The sequence below is a fragment of the Sorex fumeus genome, unplaced genomic scaffold (genome assembly GCF_029834395.1).
Source record: "Sorex fumeus unplaced genomic scaffold, SorFum_2.1 ptg000039l, whole genome shotgun sequence".
Classification (NCBI taxonomy): domain Eukaryota; kingdom Metazoa; phylum Chordata; class Mammalia; order Eulipotyphla; family Soricidae; genus Sorex; species Sorex fumeus.
Genome location: NW_026606096.1, coordinates 27026174 through 27043469, shown reverse-complemented (window position 1 = coordinate 27043469; position 17296 = coordinate 27026174). Strand labels below are relative to the sequence as shown.

General features: G+C 57.2%; 1 protein-coding gene across 3 annotated transcripts in view; it reads left to right on the top strand.

The window, feature by feature from the left end:
• Positions 1–8311, top strand: part of FHDC1 (FH2 domain containing 1) — a 47022-nt gene extending 38711 nt beyond the window's left edge. For all 3 annotated transcript variants that reach the window (XM_056118974.1, XM_056118972.1, XM_056118973.1), the window contains exons 11-12: positions 3674–3838; positions 6251–8311. In XM_056118974.1, the coding sequence (XP_055974949.1) occupies positions 3674–3838; positions 6251–8311 (2226 nt within the window). The remainder of the gene's footprint in view (positions 1–3673; positions 3839–6250) is intronic.
• Positions 8312–17296: the final 8985 nt, after the last annotated feature.

Below are 17296 nucleotides of genomic sequence, written 5' to 3'. Positions count from 1 at the left end.
GGGCTCCACCTCTCCACCACCCTCCTGCTGGCCACTGTTTGCTCTGTGAATAAGATGTCCCATGCAGCTATTTTCATTTCCATTTTATTCAGGGGTAGGGTATGGGGCCATGCCAGCAGTGTTCGGAGGTTAATCTTGGCTCTGTGTGTAGGGGGTACACCCAGAGGTGCTCAGGGAGCATGCCTTGAGCATTGGGGATGTCCCAGTGCCACCAGCATCTACTCTGGTCCCCCAGAATTTTCTTTTTCAAGTAGAGTCTGTCTTCTCCTTTCCCTTGGTTGAACTCGCTTGACTGCTGTACTAGGTACCATGGATAGAACCCAAAGCCTCATGTGTGCAGGGCAGGGACCCTACCACTGACCATTTCCCATTCAGTGCTCAGGAGCCCAGGGGCTACTCCCAGCAGAACTTGGTCAACCAGGCCAATGGTTCGATGCTCGGGCCCAGCGGTGCTACAGCCCACCGGTGCAGTGCTCAGGGGACGTCTCTAAGGCTACACCCATCAGTGTTCTGGAGACCATGAGGTGCCGGGTATTGAACACAGGGTCTTGTGCATGCAAGGAACACATCCCTGACCACTAAGCAGTCTCCCGGTTCTAGAACACAATTTATTTTTAAAGCAGTGTAGCTCAGGCCCTGAAGCTTCTGAGTATCTGTCTGAGAACTTGAGATTTGGCTCTCTGAATTGAGGGGAACCGCTGAAAAATTCTGAGCTGAAAAGCAGAGTGCAGCTGACAGAGCTCTGTGAGATCAGGCCTCTGGCGCTGAGGATGCAGAGTCCTTTACAGCCCTGTTCTGCCACAGGCAAGAGAGACATACAGAGCTGGAGCAATAGCACAGCAGGTAGGGCATTTGCCTTGCACGCAGCCAACCCAGGTTCGATTCCCAGCATCCCGTATGGTTCCCTGAGCACCTCCAGGAGTAATTCCTCAGTGCAGAGCCAAGAGTAACCCCTGTACATCGCCAGGTGTGACCCAAAAAGCAAAAAAAAAAAAAAAAGAGGGACACAGAAGCAGAATGGTTCGTACCACTGCTGACCTGGTGTCAGTCATACTCCAGAGTTTTCCGTTGCTGGCCCTGGTGTTGTGGGAAGGCTGAAGAATCATGATGATGAGAACCTGATGAGCCACCCGGAGCAGGGCTGTTCTTCAGTTCCTTTCCCCATTCAGAGTATTTCCTTTTCCCGAGTGCTGCAGGTGACGGCCGAGCATGGACACGTGTCTTCCGGCTGTCTCTGAGCCCCACCGATCTCGAGATGAGACATCCAAGGAAGGTGGAGTTAAGTGCCCATGTAGATTCTTGTCAAGAGTCCTGTTTTCCTGCATGGAGCTGTTCTTGGCTGGAATCCATCCCCCCAGTGAAAGAATGACAGGCCGCGATTTATCCTTTCATTAATACTCTTCTCTCCCTGAAAGAAAACACGGTGTGAAGGCACACGGCGCCTCGGGCCCCTGACTCACGGGCTTACTTTCTCCGGCATTTGGTTCCCTGAATAGTTTTGCTTCCTGACTGTCTGTCAGAGTATTTGGTCTCTGGAAACGGGGAGAATGTCAGGAGAGAGTGGGAGGGGCCCATCTTCTTTAAACTTTAATGAATTAGTTATCTTTTGGATTTAGGGCCACCCCCAGGACTTACTCCTGGCTTTGTGCTCCGGCTCATTCCTGCGGTGCTCAGGGGACCCTGTCGGGTGCTGGGGACTAAACAGAGTCAGCTGCATGCAAACAAATGCCTTAACCCCTGTCCTATTTCTGTGGCCCATCAGACTTTCTCTTCAGGTTCTGGGGCTCTCCATGGATATTCCAGCCACAGTGCCATTCCTTAAAGGAAGGAATCGCCCCCCTCCACGATTCCTAGCCCTCACTCCATAAAAAAAGATTCTCAAATGTCAGCAGCTGGGAAAACCTCCTGCTCTGCGCAGGGAACTGCTGCATCCCTTCCTTCTCGGGAAAAGGCAAACCAGGGGACAGCAACTTGGTTCAGGGGCTCCAGTTTTGTGGCTCACCATGCTGCTGCCACCTCACTTCCGCTCACCACTGAACGCCACTGAGTAGAACCGGTGTCTGGGCCCAGCCTGAAAGGGTTGGGCACTCTTTTTTTTTTTCCTTTTTGGGTCACACCTGGCAATGCACAGGGGTTACTCCTGGATCTGCACTCAGGGGTCACTCCTGGTGGTGCTCAGGGAACCATATGGGATGCCGGGAATCGAACCCGCGTGCAAGGCAAATGCCCTACCTGCTGTGCTATCGCTCCAGCCCAGGGTTGGGCACTCTTGGTGTTTCTTGGGAGAAGCACTCGAGTCCTTTCTCCCCACTTCTTGGGAGGCTGTTTTAGAAGATTCAGAGGCCATCAGGGAAGGAGCTCTGAAGATGGGCTCCTTCCTGCCATTGTGGTCCATCGGGCTCTGCTGGGGAGATCTGATAAGATTTAAACTGTTCATGGAATTTCAAATTCAGTTATAAATGTGAAGGGTTTTGGTGGGGGTAGAGGACGCAGAGAGATAGTGTAGATGGTAAGGAGCTTGCCTTGCACATGTCTAACCTGGGATTATCTCCTAAGTCCTGTCAGGAGTGAATCTTGAGCACAGAGTCAAGAGTAAGCCCCGAGCACCACCAGGTAGGACCCAACACCCCCACTCAATTTTAAGATTTTAATAAAAGGGGGATGCTAGGTTCGCCCCATACATAGGTGGGCTTCAGCACTGGTGTCAGCCCAGCTCCCAGTGGACTTGGATGAGTCCCCCGTGACAAGCAGGTCTGTGGGGGTCTTCCCTAGGCACAGTGGGTTGTGGGGGTACAACATGGCTCCTGTGGGACTAGGTTTCTAAGCCTCTGCCAGGGCCTGTGGCTGACCCCCCATGTCAGCTCTTGGCCAGTGTGAGACTTGGTTCAAGACAAAGAAAATCAAGGCTGGAGCAATAGTGCAATAGTACAGCGGGTTGGGCATTTGCCTTGCACGTGGCCAACCCAGGTTTGACTCCCAGCTTCCCATATGGTCCCCCGAGTACCATCAGGAGTAACTTCTGAGTGCAAAGCCAGGAGTAACCCCTGAGCATCTCTGGGTGTGACCAAAAAACAAATCACGGTCACGGTCCTCCCGTTGTTCATCGATTTGCTCTAGCGGGCCCAGTAACGTCTCCATCATGAGACTTGTTGTTACTGTGTTTGGCATATCGAGTACGACCAAACCAAAAAAAAAAAAAATCAGATGAGGGTGAATTGGGGCTGGACCCCTTCCTTCATAGACCAGACCTGGGCTGGAGAGATAGGACCGGTCTTAGGGGCTTGCCGTGCATATTTCTGGCCCTAGTTTGAGTCTCTGGCACCAATAGAATCCCCAGATCCTGGCTAGGTGACACCCTTGAGCATGGAGCCAGGAATAGCCCAGCTCACTACCAGGTAAGGTGACCCAAACTGGCCCAAGTGTGCATCCTCGGTCCTGTGAAGGTAGGGGTCTGGCAAGTCCTGGCTCTCCAGGCCCCGCACAGAAGTCCACCTCACCTCACACCCTGCAGTTTTGTCTGGTAGTGGGGATTATTTTCTTTTTGGCTCCAAATGTGCAGGGCTTTTCTGGAACTTTCCCTTTCCTGAGGGAGCCCCAGAATACACATGCTCAGAGCCCCAGTGAGTCTCCTCGGTGGTTTGCGTGGTCTAACGCTGCCCACACTCTCCCGTAGTTCGCCACAGAGAAGCTGAGAGAGCTGGAGCAGTGGCAACAGCAGCTGCACGATGAGGCCCACACCCTCATTGACTTCTTCTGTGAAGACAAGGAGACCATGAAGCTGGACGAGTGCCTTCAGATCTTTCACGACTTCTGCCTCAAATTCAACAAAGCAGTGAAGGTATGGCTGGCACGTTCCTCCTTCCTCCAGCCCTGGAGGAGAAACGCTCAATCTCTGGGCAGTCTTGTGAAATTCTGGCCCTGGGAGCACTGCCAGACAGTGCTGGGATGGTGGGGAAGTCCCCTAACCCCACCCCACCCCCGAGCACTTCGTCTGTTCCTACCTGCCTCACTAGCAAAGTCTACTCAGGAGGGCAGGCACCAGATACAGTCCTCTCCAAAGACCCCCAAAGGTCTCCCCCCACCATGCCCCCACAAGAGGATTTTCTCTTTCAAGGTCTACAGTGCCTCTGTCTCTTCTTTGCGCACCAGGTGACTGGCGCCTGGGAAGCCATTTTGTTCTTGGCCAGAGCAGCTCACCCTGCATTTAAGCATCGATGCTGGGTGCACACAGCAGCCCTTGTTCTTGCCCTATAGCCTCCGAGTTTTAATCGGCTCTGAGGTCAGTGCCGCAGCCAGAAAACTTTCTGGTTTTGGCTTTGCACCCAGAACTCACCCGTCCATTAAGAAGCAGATAACAGGACCGGGAGAATTAGTCCAGGGGTTAGAACGCTCAGTCATGTGACGTAGCAGGGTTCCTCTGGAGCCCGGCATCCCGCGGGGCCATCAGCATCACGGTGACCCTGTGGGCTGGGTGCTCCATGGTCCACGCAGCACCCCTGGGCCCTGCTGTTGAGCCGGCAGTCTGATTGACTGAATATCATGGGGGCAGCCCCGGGGAAGATTCTCCCCTCCACCACCCACCACCGCCCCCCCCCCCCCCGAAAGAACAACAAACCACTTGCACATCCCTCGGGTGGTGATGAAGAACCACATACTTCAGCACATTCCTTCCCTCTGCCTTATGATGAATTGGTTGATTGATTTTTATTGTGTGGGGGCCACACCCAGTGTCTCTGGGGGGGCAGGGGTGCCTGGGATCCAGCCCGGGCCTGAACCGCTGTCCCAGGCCTTCTTCCTTCCCTCCCTGCGCCCCATCCTGTTGCAGAGGAAGTTTTCTCCACGGCCCGGTTTCTGGGGGGGACCGGCAGGCTTTCTCTGGGCTTCCCTCACTCAACAGCGGAGAGCAGGCCGGGCCAGGCCACGTTCCCGCTTCTGCGTCCAAGCAATGAGCTCAGCTGCGGGCGGCGGGGGAGGTGGCGGCAGCCCAGTTGGCGTTCTGAGGAGTCACTCCCTGGGAGGAATTTCTGGGCACTCAGAGCCACCTGGGCGATGCGCTCAGCCTGGCTGTGCTGTGGCCTTGGAGAGGCCTCTGCACCCTCTCAGGAAGCCTGGGGATGAAGTGGCCTCAGGGATCTGGTGGTGGTGGTGGTGGTGGTGGTGTGTGTGTGGGGGGTCAATGCTGTCCTCGGCCAGAGCCTGGAAACTTGGAGGGGAAGGCGGCATTTGCAGGTCTGAGCTGGGAGAGCCCTGTGTACTCACTGCAGAGCTTTCAAAGGATACAGACAGGCCACATAGACACACAGCTGCCCGGCGCAGGCCTTGCGTGCCCTAGACCCGGGTTCGGTTCCCAGCATGGCCAGGTACGGCCCTGGGAGCAGCACCCCGTCCTCAGACCCATAAGCGGAATGGACGGCCCAGTGGCAGAGCTGCTGATGAGTTCCCAGGACCTCCCGAGCACTGCTTGGGAGCCCCCTAGTAAAGAAAGCATATAACCAGGCAGCAAATAAGGCACTTCTGGTGGGAGATGGGGATTGGTGGGGGGGGCGGGGGGGAAGGGAACGGTTGGGCTCTTCCCTGGAGTCCAGCTCTGCTGGGTGAAATAGTCCATTCCCCAAATCCCTTCCAACTTGGAGACCAGCTTGGGGTTTGAGTTCTCATTTTGGGCCTACGGAGGCTTATCGTCCACAGAGTGGACAGAGCTCTGGCTAGACAGATGGAGGTTGGGTCATAGGTCTGCGGACAGTCTTGGAGCAAATGTGGGCCAGACATACTGTGTTCCAGTCACATTACCCCAACACACACATACACATGTGCACACATTACTCATGTACACATATACACATGTACACATTCACATAGGCATGCATGCAGACATACACGCATGTACACATACACATGGTCAAATACACCCACATATAGATGTATACTCACGTACACATATACACATGCATGCAAATGCATATGCGTGTGCCTATGACACATTTTACACATACGTATGCATATGCATTTACAGAGACAAGGGTACTCATGTATACGTAGGCATACACAGTAAGTGCATATATACACATACATACACACACATGCGTACACTCACAGTACAAATACACGCATCCATGCACGTGTATACACTCACACAGACGCTCAGGCAGCAGCTGAGCAGAGCTCAGAAGCCCATCATTGAGTGTGTCCAGGTGCCCAGTGGCTCACGAACCCCCCCCCCCCCCCCCCGTGTCCCTCCCACTCCCTGCAGGACAACCACAACCGGCAGGTGCAGGAGCGGCGGCAGCAGCAGCGGCTCCAGGAGCTGGAGCAGAAGCGCCGGTCGTGGGCGGCGGGGGAGCTGGGGGGCTTCGGCCGCAGCAGCAGCGAGAACGACGTGGAGTTGCTGAGCAAGCGGGGCGCCGAGGACCTGCCCTCCTTCCTGAACCCCAGGCCCGTCAGCCCCTCCTACCGACCCCCCAACACCCGCCGCTCCCGCCTCTCTCTGGGTACCTCGGCCGACCGCGAGCTGCTGACGTTCCTGGAGAGCTCCACGGGCAGTGGCGGGGGCGGCGGGGACGGCAGCCCCGAGGAGCTCAAGTTCAACAGCCTCCCCAGGAGCAGCCCGAGGCAGCCCCGGCCCACGGTGGCCTGGATGGAGCCGGCTCCGTCCAGCGCCCCTGACGCCAGGGCCGCCCCGGGTAGTCAGCAGGAGACCCCCGACCCACCCACAGCCTGGCGGAGCCACCCGCCTGCCCCGGACCCTGGGGACGCCCCTTGGTCCTTCCCCAAGGCCCGGCGAGGGGGCACCAGCGTCCTGCGGAAGAGGAACAGCGAGCCCGTGGGCCTGGGCCCCGCGCGGTCAACGCCGCCCCTGTCCCCTCTGACCGTGGGCATCGAGGAGCGCGAGCTGGTGACCGGACTGGCCCAGTTTGAGCTCCAGAGTGCCAAGGGCGCAGAGGAGCCCGCCCCGCCGAATCCCAGTACCTCCTGCCCCACAGAGCTGGGCGCCCGCGTGGAGGGGGTGCCGCCTTCCCTGGGTGCCACCGCGGACAACCTGAGGCCTGGGGATCGCACAAGAGAGCCCAGCCCAGACCTGGAGGAGGACAGCAGGGTCCCGGAGGAGCCCAGCGGGCTCTCCGCGGGCAGCAGTGACCCCGAGAATAAAGACGCGGGGCGGCTCTTCTGCATCTCCGACGCCACCGACTGCTCGCTGACGCTGGACTATTCCGAGGGCACGGACAGCAGGCCCGAAGGCGAGGACCCAGGAGGCGACGAGGGCCAGGGGGATACCCCGGCACCCACCGAGACCCCTGTCTCCAGCCCCGCGCGGGAGGCCCCGGCGCCGGGCCCCAGGAAAAGCGAGCCCAGCGGCAGAGGGGGCCTGGGCAGGGACAGGCTGGCCAAAGGCAAGGACACGCTGGCGCCCAAGAGAAACTCCCTCAAGGAGACGCCCCCGGGGGCCCCCAAGGCCACAGGGATCGCACGTCGGAGCCAGGCTGCGGCGACACCCCGGCCCGGGCCCGCGCGGCCAGCAAGCGCAGCCGTGCGCACCTTGACGGCGTCGGAGAACGAGAGCATGCGCAAGGTCGTGCCCATCTCGCGTTCCAACCGGGCCGCGGGGGGCTGGAAGCGGCCGCCCCGGGAGTCCCCCAGCACCTCGGAGCCCGCCTGGGTGCGCCGCAGCTCTGTGAAGGGCACCTCGGACACGTCGCCCCGCAGACCCTCGACGGGCGGCACGGCCGAGGAGCCCCGGCTCCAGCGCGCCAGCGGCTCAGTCAGCTCGCGGCCCAGCAAGGAGTCGTCCACACTGCAGGCCCGCAGCTCCTTGCGGAAACCCAGCGCCAAACCCCTGCGCAACCTGCCCCGGGCAAACCAGAAACCCGACGAGAATAAGATCTGTAGGTCCAACTCCCAGGAGGGCCCCGAAGAGGAGCCCAAGACGCCGCCACCCCCCGCTCCCAGTGTCCCGCGCGCCCCCGCCACGGTGCCCAACTTCGCCCGCAACACGGTGGCCTCATCATCGCGGTGCATGAAAACCGACACCCCGCCAGTGGCCAGGGCGCCGGGCCTTACCCGGACAGTCTCCCAGCGGCAGCTGAGGATGAAGGGTGCGCCCGAGGACACCTCCCCAAAGGACAGCGGCGCCCTGCGGCGTGCCAGCAGCGCGCGGTCCCCCAAGAAGAGCGCGGAGTCAGCCGTGGAGGGACCCGGGTCGACCTCGGAGGCCTCCCCGAAGGGCAGAGCGGCTGGGGAGAGGGGTTCCCTCAGGCTTAGGGACGCGCATCAGCGGACCGCTCTGGGGAAAATCCTCAACCCCCTACGGAAGTAACGGGGAAGTAGGGTGCAGCCTTTTTTGCCTTTCAGGGGTTCCACTGCGGACAGTTGACAGCTGTAAGAGGTCATCACCCAGGCGTCTGTGAGCCCGTACCCCGGTGGCACCTTTGTAGACTCAGTGCAGTGAGGTTCCAGCCGCTGTCAGTACCCCAAATCCGGGAAGTTCAGTGAGGCTGTGATGGCCTCACACTCGCTCTTCTCCAGTGCCACTCCCATACATCACGGTCACTGTCACTGTCCTCCCGTTGTTCATCAATTTGCTTGAGCGGGCCCAGTAACATTATGAGACTTGTTGTGTTTGGCATATTGAATACATCATGGGTAGCTTGCCAGGCTTTGCCGTGGGGGGGGGGGGGGGGGGAGAGATACTCTCGGTAGCTTGCTGGGCTCTCCGAGAGGGGCGGAGGAATCGAACTCGGGTCAGCTGTGTAGTGGCATTGGCTGCATGCAAGGCAAATGCCCTACCTGCTGTGCTATCACTCCAGACCCCCCCCATACATACACCCACAAAACACAGCCCAGAGAGACGGCTATCTTAGAGTCCCCGACTGTGGCCAGTGTTTAGAGACCAAAGACTTACGTTTTTTCATATAAAAATGAAATGTTTTCATCGGTTCCTTTTGCAAAGTGAAATGCCTCCCAGGAAAAAAACAAAAAGTGGGGTGCAAAGTCCTGATGTCAGGGAGTTCCCTTCCTCCTTCTGTGGGCCCTGGCCGGGGGGGGGGGGGTGCCTGCTCATGCTCCCTCTATGGCTGGCATCTGGACACCCCCAGTACCCGCCGGCAGCTGCCTTAGCTCATCTGTGTTCACTGGCCTTTTGGAGAGGAAGTTACCCGAGGGGCGGGGGCTGTGGGCTCACAGGGAAGCCCTGGCTGGTGTTTGGTCTTCCTGGAAGTGTCATCCTTGGATGCCAGGCCCCTGGCACTGTCCCCTGCACTCCTGTTGTCTGGGACTCTGTGTCAGGTCCCCAGAGTAGAGAAAGCCCAGGCACGCTACCTCCTCTCTCAGCTGCTCACACCTCCCATTGGCTTTCTCAACAAAACTTGGAGCCTGGAATCAGCCTCTCAGGATCGCTTAAATGTTCACGTTTGGGTTTTTTCAATCCCGAGAAAATCGAGTTAAAAAAAAGTATCACTCCTAGCATACCTCCAGGCAGTTCCTCTCCAAAGGATTTATAGCATCCTGGAGAAATGGGGAAAAGTTTTTTTTTCAAAGGGGGATTGTGTGTGTGGGGGGGGGGGGGGGGGGGGAGAGACATACTGTTCCTCCCCTGGGCCCTCCCCTTCCACCTCTTCCTTCCAGAGAGAAATTTGGGGAAAGAGTGAAGGAATTCTTGAAAACATTATTTTAAATGCCCCTTTTTTTTTTGTCTTGGCTGCTCCTTAGTGAAACATCTTGCTGTTCGTTAGTTGTGCGGTGCCGGGCATGGAACCCAGGCCTCACACATGCAAGGCAAGTTCCCTTCCACGGTTCTCACCCTCCCGTTACAGTCCACGGGGGCAGATGGCCCTCAGCCAGCATGTTAACCTAAGCCTCCTTTCTGCCACCCCAGTTTATTGGATGTCCCGGGCTTCTACCTGGCAGCTAAGTTAGCCCCGCGGACTGCAGTGTTAAATCAGGGCCCATACGGACTGGGGTAGGAGAAAGAAGCCGAAAGTTGGCATTTGTAGGCAGCCGAGGGCCAGGTAGCTTAGTACCAGGTGCTTGCCCCTCCCTGACACTGTGACTTAAGCAGGGCCGCCCTCTCCTCTCAGCCTGCCTCCCCACCGACAAGAGAGGGGACCTAGCTCCTCCTTGCTCCGAGTGGTAACTAAGTAGGGGCCACTGAGTTTCCTGGAGAAGGAGCTCGGGAGAAGGGGCCGCTGTGCAACCGTCAGCTGGAACGTTTCTCCACTCAGCCCACGTCCTGTGTATGCATCTGTGCGAGCAGGTGATCATTCTATTACCTTTTATTGGTAGTAAGCTTGGAAAAATAATTTAAGTATATAAAAAAAAGTGTAAATACGTTTCTATATGAATTTGTTTAAGATGAACTGAATGTATTTAAAGGCCCATTTATATGTTCTTTTATGCAACATGTAGTTTAATAAAGTTCCTGTTTATGGGAGTTGCACTTTATTGGCTGTTTCTCGTGTGTGTGTGTGTGTGTGTGAGAGAGAGAGAGAGAGAGAGAGAGAGAGAGAGAGAGAGAGAGAGAGAGAGAGAGACTGGCAGGGGTCAGCAGTTTTCTGCAGAATGAAGTCGAATGCAGAAAAATGCAGAAAATTCAAGAGGATTGGGACACAGTCATCATGTCCTCAGAAAGTTCTAGAACCAATATGCTGCTGCTGGTGTGTGTGTATGTGTGTGTGTGTGTGTGTGTTTTCCTAAGGAGCAGGCTAGTGGGGGCCCAAGTGGGCTGCTGGTAGCTGGCCATGGCCACAGTGCCAGCCCTCCGACAGCCTCTATTCCATGCTTGGGGCCAAGCGTGGCGCCATCTCCGCGGGGCGGGCAAGTCTGGATCTGCTTCGATATGTCCTCAGGTTTTGGCTCGGGGCACGGTTGGGAAATCGACTCACCTCTGCGGCTGCGGGAGGAATGAGCGGGTGAGGGGTGGGGCTCATTGGCAGGGTGCAGGGGGTGCCATTCGGGAAGAAAGGGCCCTTGTGAGGAAAGTACACCCCCAAGGAGGAGGGGGCAGCGCCCAGACTCTGACCCGCCCACTCTCCTGCCTCTGGACTTGGGTCAGGGGAGACCCCCGAGTCTGCCCCAGCAAACGAGGCAGTAGCCAATGCCCCTGTTAAGTGGCTGGTGGTCTCAGGGACACTCTGCAAGACTGTGACTGTGACATCTGTAGCTGGGCACAGTGGACCCTCCTGTACCTTCATCCCTTTCTGTGAGGGCCCAGGGGGAAAGGAAAAGAGGCTTTCTTATTCTCCTGGTGGAGCAGTGCCTCTCTCTCTCTCTCTCTCTCTCTCTCTCTCTCTCTCTCTCTCTCTCTCTCTCTCTCTCTCATACACACACACTCTCTCTCCCTCTCCCTCCGCATCTCTCTCCCATCTCCCCTCTCTTCATCTATCTATCTATCTACCTACTTATCTCTCCACCTATCTTCCCATCTACCTACCGACTTACTCACCCACCCACCGCCCTCCCACCTACCCATCCATCCCATTGATTCATTCATGATTTATTCATCATGATGTCAGGGATCAAACTCAGCCTCACCTTTGCCAGGCCTGAGTTTTACCCTTTTATGAGTTTCGCAAGGAACTCTGGGTTCTAGTCTTCCTTCCCAAGAAACACACGGGGCGTGAAGGAACCACAACTGTCTTTTTGTTCATTCCAGACTCGGTGTGCCGGAGGCATCACTGTGGCCCTTGGGGGCTCTGAGGGGCCGTGTCCCTCTCTCCTCCTCTAGCTCACCAGCGCCCAGAAGAGATCTCTGCAGTTCGTGTCCCCAAACACACGTACACATTAACACATAAAACAGTGTTGTGCCCCCATCCACCGTGTGCTGGAGATGGACCCAGGGGCTCATTAGTGCACCAGGCAAGTGCTCAGCTGCTGGGCTGGACTTCCGGCCACTGCGAGTACTTAAAGTTACTTGGGCCATGAGCACAAACAAGCGGGGGTCAAGTGGAGTGGGGGAGACAGAAAGTGGGGTGTCTAGTCTCTCCACTTAGCATGGGGCCTTGGCTGCATTGAAAACATAACCCAGAGCAGCCCTTCTGGGATGGAGGGTGGAGGTGGGGTGGGGTTCACCCACAAATATCCTCCAGGAATGTGTTCTGTGACTCCCCAATCACCCTGAGAAGACCAAGTGCCATCATGGGAGCTGAGGCGTGTCCACCAGCCCGCCAGGCCCCACGTTTGTGCCAGTTCTGGCTCCAGGCCGCTGGGCAGCGTCCCTGGACCCTCTCACAATCTGCTCATTCATGGCTCTGACCCAGACTGCCAGGAGCCTGGCACCCGGGAGCAGCAGCCCGAGAAGCAACTGCCCCCGCCAGGCTGAGGTCCCCATGGGCACCTTCAGGCTGGGCCTGGCCCACCTCCCTGGAGGTGTCCGGGGCTGAGTCACCAACTGCCCCTAATGCAAGGCGGGCAGCTCCTGCCCCTGTTGGCTGCCAACTAGACTTAAAGCATCAGCAGACACTTCCCCAGCCTCCTGCCCATTAGGAACCAGTTTGACCCAGTCCTGGCTGGACCAGAGCCCTGGGTCCGTGGACAAGGCTCCTTACAGCATGTTTCTAGAAGAAGAGTTGGGAACATCAGGCCCCAGCCAAGGTGCCGTCCCCAGGGCCCCATCATCCTCACCCTCTTTTGGGCCCATCCCCACCCCTCTCAGTCCCCGCCTGGGTCTGCTCTTCCCATCCCGGCAACAAGGGCCCCAGAAATTGGCTGACACCCCCACAGGATGCCCTGTTTCAGCTCCCTGAGGGCCAATGAGCAGATGGCTGCATTCATGGGGGCTGCCTTTGTGACCTTGGCCACAGGAATCTAACCAAGAATCCAGTGAGAGCCAAGTGCACCCCACCTCCACGCTGTGAGAGCGCCCCCCCCAACCCTGTCCCCAGTACTAGGATGCATCTAGGTGCTCCCTCCCTCCCACCCCCCAAAACCTGGGCTAAATCAGAATCTTGACAATGGGGCCCCTAATACTGCATGGAGGGAGAGAGAGAGAGAGAGGGAGGGAGGGAGGGAGGGATGAGGGAGGGAAGGAGGGAGGGAAAGAGAGAGGGAAGGAAAGAGAGGGAGAAGAGAGGGAGGGAGGGAGGGAGGGAGAAAGAGAAAGAGAGGAAAAGAGAGGGAGTGAGAGGGAAAGAGATAGGGGGAAGAGAGAGAGGAAGAGAGAGAAGGAAAGTCCCTTCCATAGAGGCAGGCTGGGGAGGAGGGTGTGGTGGGAGGGAAACTGGGGTGATTGTTGGTGGGAAATGGACATTGGTGGAGGGATGGGTGTCAGATCATTATATGACTGAAACCCAATCATGAACAGCTTTGTAACTGTGTATCTTAGAGTGACTCAATTAAAAATAAATAAATAAATATTGCATGTAGACCATCCCCATGGTGGTGTATCTTTCTCTCTCCTGTTGAGAAACAATAAGGGGCTGGAGCGATGATAGCACAGTGGGGAGGGCATTTGCTTTGCATGCAGCCAACCTCAGCATCCCATATGGTCCCCTGAGCACTGCCAGGAGTAATTCCTGAGTGCAGAACCAGGAGTAACCCCTGTGCATCGCTGGGTGTGACCCAAAAAGCCAAAAAATTTTTTTAAAAAAATTTTTTAATGAGAGAGAGAGAACCAATGAGCTGGGGAGGGGCTGGCAGAGTGTGTGTGTGTGTGTGTGTGTGTGTGTGTGTGTGTGTGTGTGTGTTTTAGGGCGTCTGGTGTTAGGGGATCTGGTTAGGTACTAGTGAGCAGGTCCCCGCACCCCACCCGTGACTGGTTCTCTAGGACTGGTGAGATAGTGGTGCGTGATCTGAGGGGGAAGCAGGGCTGCCCCCTAAGGCCTAAGGAGGGTCTGACTGGAGGCTCCCTGCAGAAACACCAGCTTGCTCTCGCCACAGTCTGGAGCCCTGAGCAGGGAGCTTCTGGGGCAATGGCTCCAGGGACATTTGGGGACAGCCCAGCGGGGATGCTAATTTGGTGTCTGCACAGCCGCAGGGGCTGCTGTGCTCGAGAGCCCGAGAACAGCGTGCAGAGCCCTTGAGCTGCTCTGTGGAGCTTCGTTCCCAGGAGCCTCTGGGGTTCTAGACTCTCTGCAGCCTTCCTGGGCACCCCCAACTCCCTCCTGCAGGGCTTTGCTTCCTGGCTGCACTCCCTTGTCTTGTCGTACAGAGAGCCCAGTGGGACACATTTGGTGGGAGTGATTTCGGGAAGTGGGGGACAGGATGGAGAAGAGGTCTTCTGGGTGCTGGCTCAGCATGGAGTGGGAGCGGGGTGCACGCTCACAAGAGGGGCGCTGCATGTGGCTAGAAGGGACGAGGCATGCCCTGCACCCCATTGGCGAGTGCAGACGTCCTTTTAGGAGAACAGGTCCTACTTCTTCCCAAAGCACCCGGGAGAGACCAAGTCACTTCTCCCCACTTCCTGCCAGGAGGGGCTCCCGCAGCCTCCAGAGAAGAATCTCGCCACTGGCAGGAACAACCGTTTTGCCAGTTTGAGTAGGTGCCATGATGGGGGAGCTCACTCTGGGTGGCATCCAGGGCTGGGGTTGCACGGGGCCCGGCGTCACAGTGGGTCCATTCAGCTGGGTCCAGCGGGGCAGCTGCATCTTCTCCTTTCCCAGGGTCCCAGTCCTTCTTCCCACCCACTGACTCATGCCCCGGAGAAGACAGGGGAGAGGTGGGCTGCCTGCGGGGCAGGAGAGAACACTCAGGTGCAGGCTGACCCAGGTGCAGGCTGACCTCCAAGACAATGGAACAAGCGAGCGTCAGATGTGCGTGGAGATGAGGCGCTTGCTGAGCTCAGCCCTTTCCCAGGCACTGACTGTCCTCTCCCGGCTGTGATGGCGCTTGGCGAGAGCTTCTCTCCCGAGAACCTGACAGGGCTACAGACGGTTACTCACCCCACACCCACCGCCCCGAGCACCCAGTGGGAGGCGAAACCTGTCATCCACACTGTCCGCTGATGGATTGATGCTGGGAGCGTGTGAGTGGAGAGTGGCTAGCTCATGCCTGTCACAGCCCTGGCCACGGCACCACCGGCAAACATGAGGCCATGCTGTGTCCAGCCTGGGGATCTCTCAGGAGGAAACTTGGTCACCTGCAGCAGGACAGAGGAGAAGGACTGGACAGCTTGGGCTCTGGACGTCCCACCTGGGTATGAGGCTACTGAGTCGGACGTTTGTTTGCTGTTCACTGTTTGGGGGATACACTTGGCAAAGCTGTGGGGCAGGGTGGGGGAAAGTAGGGGACAAAATTGGGGCCTCCAATTGGGCACTCCACAGGTGCCTTTGAGCCCCATCCCCCAGCAAGACTCTGTGTACCAAGGGAGGCGAGTTAGAACCTGGGAGTAGAACTTGTTTCATTCTGGAACCGTGCGAAACAGACAGAGCTACGGGCCAGGATGGGGTGACATCACAGAAGCAGAGCTACCAACCAGGGCCCTCCACTGCATGACTCTGTACCCAGGGCTGCCCGCCCCAGGCTGAGGGGCTGTGTTGAGCCAAATGGCCAGTTTTCCCCTGCAGGGTTCCCCCTCCCCCGTCAGGAGCACCAGCAGGGACCCTGCATAAGAAGCGGTTTGAATAGTGCTGCTACAATTATTAAGGGGCCCCAGGACAGGGCCACTGTGCCAAGCGTGTGTCTCTATTTCTCTGGGCTCTGTCTGTCCATCTGGCAGGACTGCAAAGACAATGACCTTGTGACAGGTCCTCCAAATGACTGAAGCTCAGCTTTCTGGAAGGCTCCAAGTCTTGCATGTGTTCTGAGCCCCAGTGGAGAGGCAGCGATGGTACACAAGGCATGAACTCACTCCGACGGGGCCGTTTCTATAAACACATTGCTGCCAGGGTCCAGAGCTCACCCTCCTGGGCCAAGGGTTTTGAGGACTCCCTCCCACCCAGGGTTCTGGGGGGGGTCCCTTCTGCACGACCACAGAGACCCCCTCCTATGTGGGGCTCATCACAGAGCTGCAGGCCTGGGCCGGTTCAGGGAAAGTTTCTGGTAGTGGGCTGGGCCTGAGGCTCCTTCTTGTCTACCCAGCTCAGAGCAGCGCAGGGATAGAAGCCCAGACACATGTATCCAGAAGCTTCCTTGGGACCACTGACTGCCCTATAGTTCCCTGGGTGGGTGTCCACGTGAACCGGGCTCCCGGGAATGCACAATGGGCAAGGAGGATGGGGAGAGAGCCGGCACCCCACTATCCATTCATCTACATCCTCTACACTGCATTTGCTCCTGGCTCCAAGGCGGGGCTCCACGATCCCTCCTGCAGAGCTTCGGGGCTGCAAGTCCCCCACAGCTTTGAGGACCCAGCCCACAGAGCTCGCCATGTGCGGTTCCCTCTGGTATGAAGACATCCATGTACGTGCCTGTGTCAGTGTCATGCCTGCTCTGCTGAGCATGCTGTGGACTCAAGCATCTAAATCCCGGGGACGGGACCAGAGCTCTGAGCCAGTAAATTAGGGGTGTGGGGTTCCCCCGCCCACTCTCCCTCTGCTCCCCACCTCACGCCTACCCGTCTCCTTGGAAGGGGCTCAAAGGGACTGTCTGTGGCTTCCTTTTCTTTTTCCTAACTTTTTTTGGGGCCTTCAGGGGGTTCTTTTTCCTAACTTTTGGGTTTTTATCAGCACAGTTGACAGTGTCTAGTGGGTACTTCCTCCCCTGTGCTCGAGGGTCACTCCCAGTGGTACTTGGGGACCTACGCAGCATAGGGGATCGGACCTATTGTGCTCAGCTGTTCCCGGAGTAGTGCCCCTCTGGAGGGCTGTGGAGAGAGCGTGGGCTTTGCGTCCAGACAGCAGGTCCCTGACCCACTCTGTCATGCCTACTGGGGTATTCTTGATAGGTCACTTACCCTCATCGCTTCAGTTTCCTGTCAATGAAATGGAAAGAGTCACTTCTGTTCATTTGAAGACCACACCTGGCACATTCTTCTAGCTCTGTGCTCAGGATCAGTCTTTTTTTGTATGTTTGTTTGTTTGTTTTTAGGGGGGGTCACACCCAGTGATGCACAGGGGTTACTCCTGGCTTTGTATTCAGAAATGACTCCTGACAGTGCTCGGGGGAACCATATGGGATGCTGGGAATCGAACCCGGGTTGGCCACGTGCAAGGCAAATACTCTACCCACTGTGCTATCGCTCCAGCCCCAGGGTCAGTCTTGGTGGTGCTCAAGGAACCATGTGGTGCTGGGGATGGACCCTGGGCCTCCTGCATGTGAAGCCTGACTTCGTTCAATGAGCCACTCCCCCAGATTGTCTTCTGGGGTTGTTATTAAAAAGGGACCAGTGTCCGGCTGTATAGAAGGTGTTTGGGATAAAGTCCCAATTATT